Source organism: Nyctereutes procyonoides, unplaced genomic scaffold (assembly GCF_905146905.1).
Source record: "Nyctereutes procyonoides isolate TBG_1078 unplaced genomic scaffold, NYPRO_anot_genome, whole genome shotgun sequence".
In the NCBI taxonomy this organism is placed as follows: domain Eukaryota; kingdom Metazoa; phylum Chordata; class Mammalia; order Carnivora; family Canidae; genus Nyctereutes; species Nyctereutes procyonoides.
In genome coordinates, this window is record NW_026575139.1 from 40,734,761 (window position 1) to 40,747,279 (window position 12,519).

At 37.8% G+C, this 12,519-nt stretch overlaps 1 protein-coding gene across 1 annotated transcript in view; it reads right to left on the reverse strand.

The window, feature by feature from the left end:
* Positions 1 to 12,519, reverse strand: part of PELI2 (pellino E3 ubiquitin protein ligase family member 2) — a 179,396-nt gene that overhangs the window by 116,500 nt on the left and 50,377 nt on the right. Inside the window, exon 2 of the mRNA XM_055303592.1 lies at positions 9,579 to 9,708. Within this exon, the coding sequence (XP_055159567.1) occupies positions 9,579 to 9,708 (130 nt within the window). The remainder of the gene's footprint in view (positions 1 to 9,578; positions 9,709 to 12,519) is intronic.

Genomic DNA, 12,519 nt, shown 5'->3' on the forward strand with positions numbered 1-12,519 from the left:
CAACCACACCATAAGTACATAAAAGACAAATATCTCCTGGGAGGAAACAGTAATTCTTCTGCCCATACCATGCAGCAGAGACAGATTAAATATCGATGAATAGGAAAGACAACAGCAATGACCTTGTGATTATTTTGTAGGCACCCCCCCACACACACACACCATTCATTGTTAGTGCTTGATGATGAAAATATATATTAGAAGAATAAGAGAAAACAAAAATGTTAGTGCCCACCTGCATTAATAGCAGAGACTAAGAAAAATGTGATGTTTTGAATCAACTTCAGATTTCTGGGATTATTTAGTGTGAATCATACCTCAAAGTTTAATCTTAAGAATACTATAAAGTATCTTAAAACCTACCTTAAAGCCTGTCACACAAATCTGAATGGGGGAATGGCGATAAACAATTACTGTTTAAGATCTTCAACCAGTATAAGTCAAACTGTCTAGCTTAAACACAGCAGTAGAAATGTCAACATTTAGGGGATTTGAAAGAAAGTGTCCTTACAGAAGAAAGGCTACTGTTTACTTTGTGAATAGAAGTCAAAACTAAAACAAAAACGGGGAAAGAACAACTCACAAATTACCAAACTTACACTATTTGCAATGGCAAAACCATCAAAAACCTTAGAAAACCATAAAACTATTGGTTAGCCAAAATTTATAGAAATATAGTAGTTAATAACCAATTCTGGATGTTAAAGCTCCTATGATATAAATCATAAAATGAGATAAACACCTCGATAGATTTGTAAAGATTATTCATGTTAGAAGTGCTAATATTTAACAATCAGAATTATAATAAGTATAAGGAGTCAAAAATTGTAAAACATTCCATGGTCTGAATAACATGAGCTATAAATAATATAAAACTGTCCTCAAATGATGCTGCAAGTTAGAGTGCCAATCATTCACCAGACCGTGCTAATATATTTCCAAGTCATACGTTAATCATTAGATACTAATGGTATGATCCTTTACTTGATGTCACGATCACAACTAAGCAATGTCAGAGCTAGTATTTCATATGACAAACCAAACTCTTCCAATAACTTCCCCCATTTAATTGAGAGCCAATGAATAAATGGAGTCTTGATATAGAGATTTTCCTGTAACATAATATTGCTCATGGTAAACCTACTACTACCTTTTGTTGAACAAGTATCCATTAAGTTTAATATTTTTCTAGTCCCAATATAATGATTTTTTTAAATTTTTATTTATTTATGATAGTCACAGAGAGAGAGAGAGAGAGAGAGAGAGAGAGAGAGAGGCAGAGACACAGGCAGAGGGAGAAGCAGGCTCCATGCACCGAGAGCCCGACGCAGGATTCGATCCCGGGTCTCCAGGATCGCGCCCTGGGCCAAAGGCAGGCGCTAAACCGCTGTGCCACCCAGGGATCCCTATAATGATTTTTATAGTCAGTATTTCTATTGTTACCTAAGCCATGAAAACCACTTATTGGACCGCCCTATTCAATTATCTAGCTTACTTTTATAAAATTTTGTTCACCGTTGATCTATGTGCTTTGAAAACATTAGTTGGTCAAATTCCAAAGATTAATTAATTAAAAGTTAGTTATATTCTTCAGATTCGATATTAAATAGGTATTTTCATGTAACTTGGATAATTTAATAGTTTTTCTCTAGGAATATTTTGCTATATTTCAAATGTGTTTCTCTAATTATGCTCTGCTTCTCTGTCACAGTTTTCCATTTTTGATTTTATATATTCTATCACTCATTTGTCAAGTAAATCTATCCACTTTAATAACTGAAATTTTTTTCTTCTAAAACCAGAGAAATAAGAAAGGTTAGAACAGCACGTAATAAAGCCAAAGCTCTTAAAGTATTTAATCATCTAAATGCTATCTCAGTTTCTATTAAAGTGAATATTCAGGTCTTCGACTTCCAAACTGAGTTTGCATCAATAATGCCACAAGCTGCCCATCTCACTGAAACCATTTTTCTTGAGTGACAGTAAAGTTTAATATATTTCAGACTTTGTTCTGTCTAGCTCCATGAAATAAAAAACCATCACCTATCTTCAAAGTCTTGAATATTGTATTTTAAGCAAATTGTTAAATCATTTCTATGTGAAATGGCTGGGGCTTTGTCAATAATGACTGAAATTTTACTGCCCTGATTTATGAGCTTTCTATGAAGTTGTTCTATCATCTAATGTATGTTTTGTAACAATCAAGACTGTAACTCTAAACTGCCATGGTACATTCAGATAAGAGCTATTTTTTAAAGTCTCAATAAACACTAAATCATAAAATTATTTTAAACTATGCAGTATGTTGTTGGTATCTCAAATACTTTTTCCTCTGCTTTAGCAATACTTTTTGATAAAATGTTTTTCAAAGTGATTTCCATTTTTTTTTTTGAAAATTAGGTTGATACTTTTTCCAGCTTTGAGATATATTTGACATATAACATTCAGTTTAGGACACACAGTATGTTAATTTGATACACTTCTATATTGCAAAATGGCTACCACCATATCCTTAGCGGATGCCTCCATAAGGTCACATAATTACCGTTTCCTTTTTGTGGTAAGAATGTTTCAAATCTACTTTTAACTTTCAGTATATAAGCCAGTTTTATTAACTATGATCACCATGCTGTACATAAGATCTTCAAACCTTATTCAAATTATAACTGGAGGTTTCTTAAGTATACATATACTTTGACCAGCATCTCCCCATATCCTCAATCCTTTGGCCCCTGGCACCATCATTTCAGTCAGTTTCAAGAGGTGCAGGTTTTTAGATTCCAGATTTAAATGATACGTACTATTTATCTTTCTCTCTGACTTATTTCACTTAGCATAATCCCCGCAAGATCCATTTAGATTGTTGTAAATGGTAGGATGTCCTTTCTCACGGTTCAACAATATTACAGTGTATATACATATACAGTTGGCACTTCAACATAAGTTTGAACTGTGTGGGTTCACTCACACAGATTTTTTTTTAATATGATTCAGTACAGTAAATGTAATTTCTCTTCCTTAGGATTTTAACTTTTTTTTTCTCCAATTTACTTTTAAGAATATAGTATATAATACATACACAACTTACAGTTCATTGACTGTTTATGTTATCAGTAAGGCTTCAAGTTAGCTGTAGGCTATTAGTAAAGTTTCAAGGGAGTCAAAATTTTTATGAAGATTTTCAAGTGTGGCTGGTGGTGGGAGTGGTTGGTACTCCTAACACCCATGTGGTTCAAGAGTCAACTATGTACCATATCTTTATAACCAAACTGCTGACAGACACTGGGTTGATCCCATATTGGCTACTATACAGAGTGCCGCAATGAACATGAGAGTACAGGTATCTCTTTGAGATGCGGTTTTCATTTCCTTTGTTATATACTCAGAAGTGGGATAGCTGGATCATACTGGTAGTTCTATTTTTAGTTTGGGGGAACCTCTATACTGTTTTTTTGCAGGGACTGCACTAATTTACATTCAGTAAAGTTGCAAGATACAAAATCAGTACACAAAAATCAGTAACAATCTCAGAAATTAATTCTCATTCACAATATTACAGGAGAAAGAATAAAATAGGAATATGTTTAACCAGGGAGGTAAAAGATATGTCCACTGAAAACTGTATGATATTCTAACAGTTTTGGGCATCGTCTTTTGGGTTTCCTATATGTGATATTAGGTCATCTGCAAATAAACCCTTCCCAAATTTAGATGACTATTTCTTTTTCATGCCTAACTGCTCTGCCTAGAACTTCTAGTACTATATTGAACAAAAGTGGCCAGAGTAGGCATCCTGGTCTTGTTCCTGATTTTAGAGGAAAAGACTTCAGTTTTTCAACATTGGCCATGAGGTTAGCTGTGGGCTTGTCACACATAGTCTTTATTATGTTGAAGTACATTTCTTCTGTTCCCAGTTTACTGATGATTTTTTTAATCCAAAGTGGATGTTGAATTTTGAATGTTCTTCCTTAATCTGTTGAGATGATCATAGGATTCTTATTCTCATAATGTCAATGTAGTATATATCACACAGATTTGTAGATGTTGAATCATTCTCACATCCCAGGAATAAATCCCACTTGAGCATAGTGTATGATTCTTTTATTGTGTTACTGAATTTGATTTGTTGATATTTTAAGAATTTTTACATTTATGTTCAATCAGGGATATTGGCACCTAATTTTCTTCTCTTGTATTTTCCTTGTCTGGTTTTGGTATCAGGGTACCGCTGGCCTTATAAAAGGAGTTTGACATATTCCCTCCTCAATTTTTTGGAAGAATGTGAGAAGAACTTGTATTAACTCTCCTTTAAATGTCTGGTAGAATTTCTGGTCCTGTACTTTGAATTAGCAATCAAACCCCCAAACAACCTCCTTACTAGTAACTGGGGGGGCCTGTCTGTTCAGAGTTTCAATTTCCTCATGATTTAGTCTCAGCAGGTTGTGTGTTTCTAGAAATTTATACATTTCTTCTACATTAATCAATTTGTTGGCATATAACTGTTCACAGTTATCTCTTACGATCCTTTCTATTAGTGTGGTAGCAATTGTAATGTCTAATTTTGAGTCCTCTCTTCTTGGTGGGTCTAAAGACTTGTCTTTATCTCCTCAAAAAACCAGCTTTTAGTTTTGTTGATCTTTTCTACTGGCTTTTTTTTTCTCCCTGTGTTTTGGCGTGGATCTTTGTTGTTTCTTCCCTTCTACTGACTCTGGGTTTAGTCTGTTGTCCCATTTCTAGTTCCCTGGGGTATAAAGTTAGGTCGTTTATGTTTATATTTTGTTAAAAATCATTAAGATGGATTCCATTCTATAAATACAAATTATCTTAGGTTGGTATTTCTGTACAGTACCCAAAGATATTGTGGACTGCAGTTTATTACTAATTTTTTCTTATAGATTCAGAATATTCACATTTATGGCATCTAAAAGGATAAAACTTATCCAAACTTTGTTGCCCCTTTATAATAAAAGGAATTTCTTGAACTTACAAACATCAAAAACACCAGATACCAGGAACCCAAGAATTAGTCCATTAACAATGAAAGAAAACAAAGTTAACCTAAAAAAAAAAAGGCTATTTAAAAACTGCATTAAATAGACTGAGTATAATGATAAACAGGACTCCAAAGCACAGAAGGCTACAGCTTTAGAATGACTGTGCAGCAGACAGGCCACCCATTGCACCAAGACCCAGACCGGGCAGACAGTACTTCAAAAGCAGACCACAGTACAACCTACAAAATTAGTTTGAATGAATGAGTTTACACTGAAATTTATATTACCACTTCCCAGTTACTACTGAATTATGCATTGATAAAGAAGAGTGTCCATATCAACTAGGAGAGCCACTACAGTGGGAACAGCTCGAGGGCAGTCCTGGTTGCAACAATCCCACTAAACAGTTATAATTTCTCTCTAAACTGTCACTCCAAGACCACTGATATTTTCCATTCTGAAATATGCCAACTGGAACAAAGTGAGACTCAGTCACTTTTGAGAAGTGAAAATGCCCAAAAAAGGAGATTTCAATAAAGCACAGCCTAGAAGGGAAAACCATGATGAAGTGTTCTCCTCAGTGATGTTGCTAAATTTAAACCATGTTGCTACCAGAACAGTCACCATTGCCACCACCATCCTATTTACTGGTCAAGAGCAAAACAGTTGCCCCACAGCCTTAAAAGGAAATGAACAAACAAAAATAGACTTAAATTCTCAGTCCTGTTATGCCATGTCCACCACTTATCACTCTTCAAGGTTTCCTTTTAGAAAAAAACCCCAAAGCTCTGTTCCAGATCTCCCTGCTAGCCTGGCTAACTCCTAACCCCTCACCTCGAAGCACACACATACCACACCCTCAGAGCACCTTCGCCGTCTTCCCAATCCAAGCCCTCACCCCCTGTTCTCATAGCTCTGTTGTCCTCTCCTGCCCTGCATTTTTCACAACATGCAGTTAAGCACGTCTTTGCATGAGAACTGTTTGCCTCCTCACTAGATAATTTGTTCCAAGCAAAGTTTGCACACTGCAGTATATCCAACCCCTAGCATGAGGCTTGGCCCCTAGTGCTAGATAAATAGTTGTTGAATAAACAAATGGTAAATAAAACTGCTAAATGTTCAAGTCTATGAAACAGAACGGCCAAAAGTAAAAAGAGGTTTTACTTTAGGTTTTCTTTAAACACATTATATCATAAGTGTAATATCTGAGTATTACTATTTCAAGAGCAAATCACACATGAGTAGAGATGACACAAACTAAGATTACACAACAGTAGCACACAATTGCCATCCTCATCTGACTTTGTGTGGACAATGGCAGGCATGAAAACTAAGATGCCCCATTTTCCAGCAAAGGGGTACACCCAGGTTGCTCCCAGGTTGTGGGGCAGAGGGAAGAAACAACGTAGAATATGAGCACTTGGCCTTCTGACTAACAATGGTAGCCACATCCACCTTCCTAGGTCTCCCGTTTACAAGTCCAAAATTGAAGATGACCCTTTCATTACCCATATTGCAGAATCAGAAATTCCAGAGCAGAAAAACCACTGCTGATTCAGGTCCATAAGCTTTTGCCAAGTACATCACATAACCTGGCATTCTGACAGGAAATGGGGTGAGCAAAAATGGAGTAAAAACAAGCCAGCAGGGCCTGGGATGGGCCCAGAGGTGGGCACTCACAAAGAAGGGTGCCAACAGGTATCCGAGAAAGGGAATCCAGGGTGAAGTCAACATGTAAATGGAAAACCCGAGTGAGCTAACAACCATCCCAAGGACAGCCTAAAGGACTAAAGGTCTTTAGATAAGAAAGCCTATATAAGTAGAATGTACTGCAGACTATGGCCACTTTCAAGTGACAGTGAACTAAGATACACTAGAACAGTGGGAAAAGTGAAGTGACAGTCAAATTGGAAGAGTTCAAGTATTAGGACCCACAGATGCCAACATATGGTTTAACAAGGGTTGGGGGAAACAGATGGGACAAGGTATGGAGTCACAAAAATATGCAGAAGAGTAGACTGCAGGTCAGGGAGGTCAAGAGAAGCAGGGGAAGAGGTGGCTTGTGCCAATAATGTAGGGTTAAAGAATGGACGAAATGGAAACAGAACAAAATCATTTCTAGGTCCATAAACTGGAGAGATGGAAAAAAAAAGATGAAAAAGACTATATCGATGAAAAAAAAAGAAATCAGCATTCAGTTAAGGTGAGGCAGGAGGAGGAACATTTGAAGGAAAGGTTAAGTGAATGTATATGAGACTTTGTCTGGGGTTCAACAGAGCAGGTGGCAGCAGCAGGGGCAGGGCACAGCTGACCCGGAGTGAGGAATCTGTGACCAAGGTGCTCGGTAGTATGGAAAACTGCAGGAGGTCCTCATGTACAGGTTCCAGGATGGGTAGGATGTGTAAGGGAAAGGCGGTAAGGGCTAGCTGACCAGCGCACAGGAAGTTTGTCTGGTCTACTCTTCCCCCTTAGTCATAGCTGATGGACCAGCCAGGCCTAGCACATTCCCTTTCCTGACCATTAAAAACCTCTAAGAGAAACAGAAGGTAGTTGAAGCCAAGTCACTTCACAACACCCTTTCAAGAATATCCACATTAACCTCTGCTGGTACTCTGGTTCTCTCTGAGCTGTTCTTACTATCTAACCTTTAATAATTTCTCCATTTTTGCTCTTTTTTTTTCTTAAGCCAGAATCATTTGTTGCTTATAACCTAAATATCTTGCCTGATTCAGCACAGTTCCTGTCTACAGCCAACTCATTCATTTTGTATAGGAAGAAAAAAGAGGCCCTGAGAATATAGGTTTTTCCCAGCTTACAAAACTGAAAACCAATTTCCTGACTACTAGTCATGTAGACCATAAACACAGATTTAGACCAGAAGGTTTATAATTAAAACAACTTCAGGTAAAATCTAGGTATAAGAGGTTAAAGTTTTATAAAAAGCTAAAACTAGAGCCCATGGAGGTAGGTAATGAATCAGGGAAAAAGCCACTGATTTTCTGACAGTAGCTACAGGAAAGATGTATTTCAGATTCCAACCAGATTTCACATTCTATCACAACATGCAGCCTGAGTATTCAAAGGTTTCTGTAAAAAATGTTTTTAAATATTGGAAGGCATTGTGTCAATATAAAATCTAGGTTTACGGAAAGTAAAGGTAGAGAGCTAAAGGATGGAAAGATGAATGTCCATACACAGACAAATGTGACGACCAGGTCTGTAATATCAGAATATTTCTGGCACTTATCACATGCTTAAAAACTTTCATCTTGGTATTCTCCAAATATTTGTGGACTATAAAATATTTCTCCTACTTCCTTAACCTTCCAATATTGTTACTTCACTTCCCCTTTTCTCAGAATCTTTGCAAAGCTCATTTCCTTTGTTTTTCCTATTGAGCGTCCTTCCATTTCTAGAACTTACTTTATTTCCCTTTCTCCAGACAAAAACTTGGCTGCTCAATATTAATCTTTCCTGTTTCCTTGGTGTTTGATATTTTTGGATCTAACCATTTCCTCATTAATACAAGACAATCTTAATTGGTACATTCTAGCAAACTTTTTCCATGGTGCTGCTTCAGAAACAGCAACAGGAGTTTTGTTTTGTTTTTTTTTTAATAGAAAACATTTACCAAGGTGATCTGTTTCTAAGACTGAATATAAATATCATGCATGCTTCCTTAAAGTTATTCATTTCTTTGAAACATGGGTTTTCAGTAAAAATGGGAATCAAGTCTTATTTATTCCAGATGGTCCAAACCCATTATGATAAAAATGTATAGCCAATGCACCATATGAAATATTTCAGGTGAATATAATTTTTCTAGAAAAGGAAACTATGTTACATGTTAATTTAATTACAAAATTGTCATATCTAAATAAGTAGAACATATCAACCAGAATGGAAACTCAGTTTTTCCCCCTTTATATAATCAGAAAGTAAAGTAGTCATAAAAATTAACATTTTATATATTTCAAACCTATGAGAGGAAATATAGTAAACTTCTTGTGGCACTTAGCTCTGTTTACTTCCAATCTTTCCAATAATTACCCAAATTCAATTCCATGTACATAGAGATTATGTGAAAACGACTACTCAATAAATAGAAGGAAGATAACAAATCTTAATGAAGTTTATACTAAGACTTAATACCAAAACCCTTTAGGATAAAGAACATCATTTATTTTTCTACCACAACTGTTCTAAGTTGACACATATTGGTTCCACTATATTCCAAGCAGTGGTCCATCATGGGCAGCAGGGGCTGGAGGGGAGGGTCTGCCCACACCACCCCTCAGGGGACATGTGGCAATGTCCGGAGATCTGTTTGGTTGCCTGAACAACAGTGGCAGCTGGGGGTGGGGATGATGTGCTACTGGCATCTAGGGGGTCAAAGCCAGGGATGCAGCTAAACACACAAAGCCCAGAACAATCCTTCACAACCAAAAACTATACGGCCCCAATGATCAAGAAACTTTCCCGCCAAGAAGAAAAGAAAAGAGGCTGAAAGAAAAGAGCAGCCAAGACAAGTAAGCACGAGTCACCAACTGCCAAGGCCTTCCCCATGCTGCAGGAGCCACCTACCTTGGACGCCTGCGGCGTGGAGATCACATGGACTGTGCTGGGTTTGACTCCATTCGCCTTTGGCCGCTTATAAAGAGCAAATCTGCTTTTCCTCCGGCCTCGGTCTCCATTAGGTAAAGCACCATTGTACCTACAAACAAAGATGAAAATTCATTTATTTGTAGACTTTTAAGGTTTTAAAAAAATAAGATGGAATGAGGGAAAAGACAGGGATGGTCACAAGAAATTGCCCACTAAACACCCCTTGTAGAAGAAACGGACTACAAAACAGGCTTTAGCTGTAATGAAATTCAAATCATTTCCAGAAACTTAATTTAAGAGTGATGTACAAAGTAATTATAGGTTTCCTATTCTATAAAGTCAGACTCTTCAAATCTTTCTGGAAAGAGACAGTATAAATAAGCAAATGAGAATTCTGCAGAGGCTGTATTAGTGCTGGCTCAATTTAGCAAGCGTTGTTCTAATGGACCCGAGAGAAACACTCAAGAAATATTTTTAAATGAACTAGTTAGAAAATAGCATACTAATTAAACCTCATCTCTCACTCCCAAATCATGTTAATGTCTTTAGGATCTTTATTTGTAAGAAGACCAAATTTAGTTACTTGCAGTCTTAAAAGTTCTGAATTCTCCACATCCATTCTCATTTCTATTTGAACCTTTAAACTGTCAGGTGAGCAAAAATCCCTAGTGAAAATTAAACCTAAAATAGGACTTCACAAGAAGGTTGCCCAGAGAGAGGCCCAGAAGTAAAAAAGAGGAGTTTTAGTCCAGACTGTGAAATAACTTAAAAAGTCGTCTGGAAAACAATGTCCTTACACAGATTTCCCACATTAGTATCTTAAGCTAATACCAGTGTTTAAAAGGAATGCGGGACTACAGTTAGTGTTTCTGTTTTCAATTGTATTTCTAACTCTGGATTAATGGGTCCCTGTATGTTCTGACCAATGTCTCTTGTTGCCATACTCACAGGACTGTTCTCTATCCCCTTCGTAGGAGAAGTTCTTTTAAAGAGAACAAGAAGAAGGGAGGGGAATCTTTTAAATTGTGCATAGATAGGACAGCTCCCTCAGAACACCAAAGTCCACATCTGGTGACTCGTTCCTCTCCTGAAAGTCTTGCTCTGCCTCTGGTTGAGTCACACCCAGAACATGGTGTCCAGTATGGCCTGCAAGGGGGCCCAGAGGCTCACAAACAGTAAAGTCAGAACAAAGGGATTTTTTGTTTTATAATTTGGTAGCTACAGTTTGGCAATGGACTTAAATTATCACTTGAAGTTATTCCTGCTGTGTTTTTAATCTGTTCCATTTCCATCACAAAAGAACATCAACTAAATAAAAGTGTCCCTAGAATACAGAGATGATTTATTTCAAGTCTCCTTTTTCTGAGGCAAGATCAAAACAGGCACTGTTTTCTTAAGCATATTTGTGAGCACTACTATAATGAACGTAGCCATGAGTAAACCACCATCATAAACCCACTTTGTTTTAATATATTCCCAGATCACTTAAATCAAGATGAACATCCTGTATTAAGAGAAACATATGTAAATCAATTAAAGCTAGGACTCTCAACAATTCAGAGGAACATTTTCACTGCTGAGGCCTAGAGGCAAACAGTACAAGATCCGGCAGGGTTTCCTGTGCCTCTCCCATCTACCCGGCTCCCTGCTGCATCTTTCAACTACATGCTGCTGGTTGATAAGATCTAACCCACTAGAGTGAATCAGAAGCTTTTTAGGGATCCACTCCCAACTACACTCCCTTCTCGGGAACCCATCTCATAACCCCCTCAGGTGAGCCCCAGCACCACGTGTGAATGAAATGGCCAGGCCGGCACCCTCCAAATCACACTGGAGCTGAGTGGCTGGAGGTGGACATCTGGCCCACAGGGGCCAAAGACATGCTCATCGCAGAAAACACAAAATTGGGACTGAGAGAAAAGCAGCCAGTCTCTGTAAATGGCCAGAGCTGTGTAAGTGCACCAACTGTGGGGATGTCACAACCTGTTAGGTGATGAAGCAGCAGAGAAGTGAGGAATGAAGAAGATGAGCAGAGACAAGCCACAAGAAAGGAACAGGATCCTTAGGGCTTCTCTTGGCCCAGTTGTATGCTGACCCTTGTTCATGAAATCCTTTTTGGTTTCAGCTAGCTCAAGTTGCTTTCTGCTACCTAAGACCCCAAAGTCCTATCTAATATAAAGGGGAGGGATCCACAAAAACTAGTGTCACCTCAACATTTGCAAAACTTGTTAAGTTGCCTGAGCACAGAAGCAGATGTTAAGGATAAGCAAACAATATGTCAGTCTACATACCCACTACCTACTTGCTCAATACAGCTAAACAATGATCAGTGAAAAATCCTATTGGAAATAATTAAGGTAACAGTGGAAAAACCAGTGTCACAATGAGTCAAGTTTCTAATTAGGTTAAGCTACATGGTCATTCATTCAATATTAATAATGCCAAGTACTAGAGCAACAGTGATGAGTATCAGCTTCCTGGCTTTCAGATCTCTACACTTGAAAGCAGAGAAAGGCATAAGAACAAGTGTGATAAGACCCGTATGTGACAAGATGTACTAGTGCACAAAGCACATGGGAAGAGCCATTATTAGGGAGAGCTTCATGGAAGAGTCAATGGTCTTGAAATGTGAACAAGACTAAATGGGAATGTAGGGCAACAGTATGAACCAAGGGTAGTTCAGTACTGTGGGAACATCAAGTTCAATGGGAGAGAATTAGAGGGCCAGGAGGGTAAAAGGTAGGGGCCAGGTTACCACAGGAGCCTGGCATTCCATGAGGGCATGGCTTTTTACCCTAAGGAGAATGGGGAGCCAGTAACATTGAAGAAACAGACCAACACAACTGGACATAAAGTAATCGCTAAGGCAGCACAGTGAAGAGTAGACACCCAGATGAGAGTCACAATGAACAGATGGGAG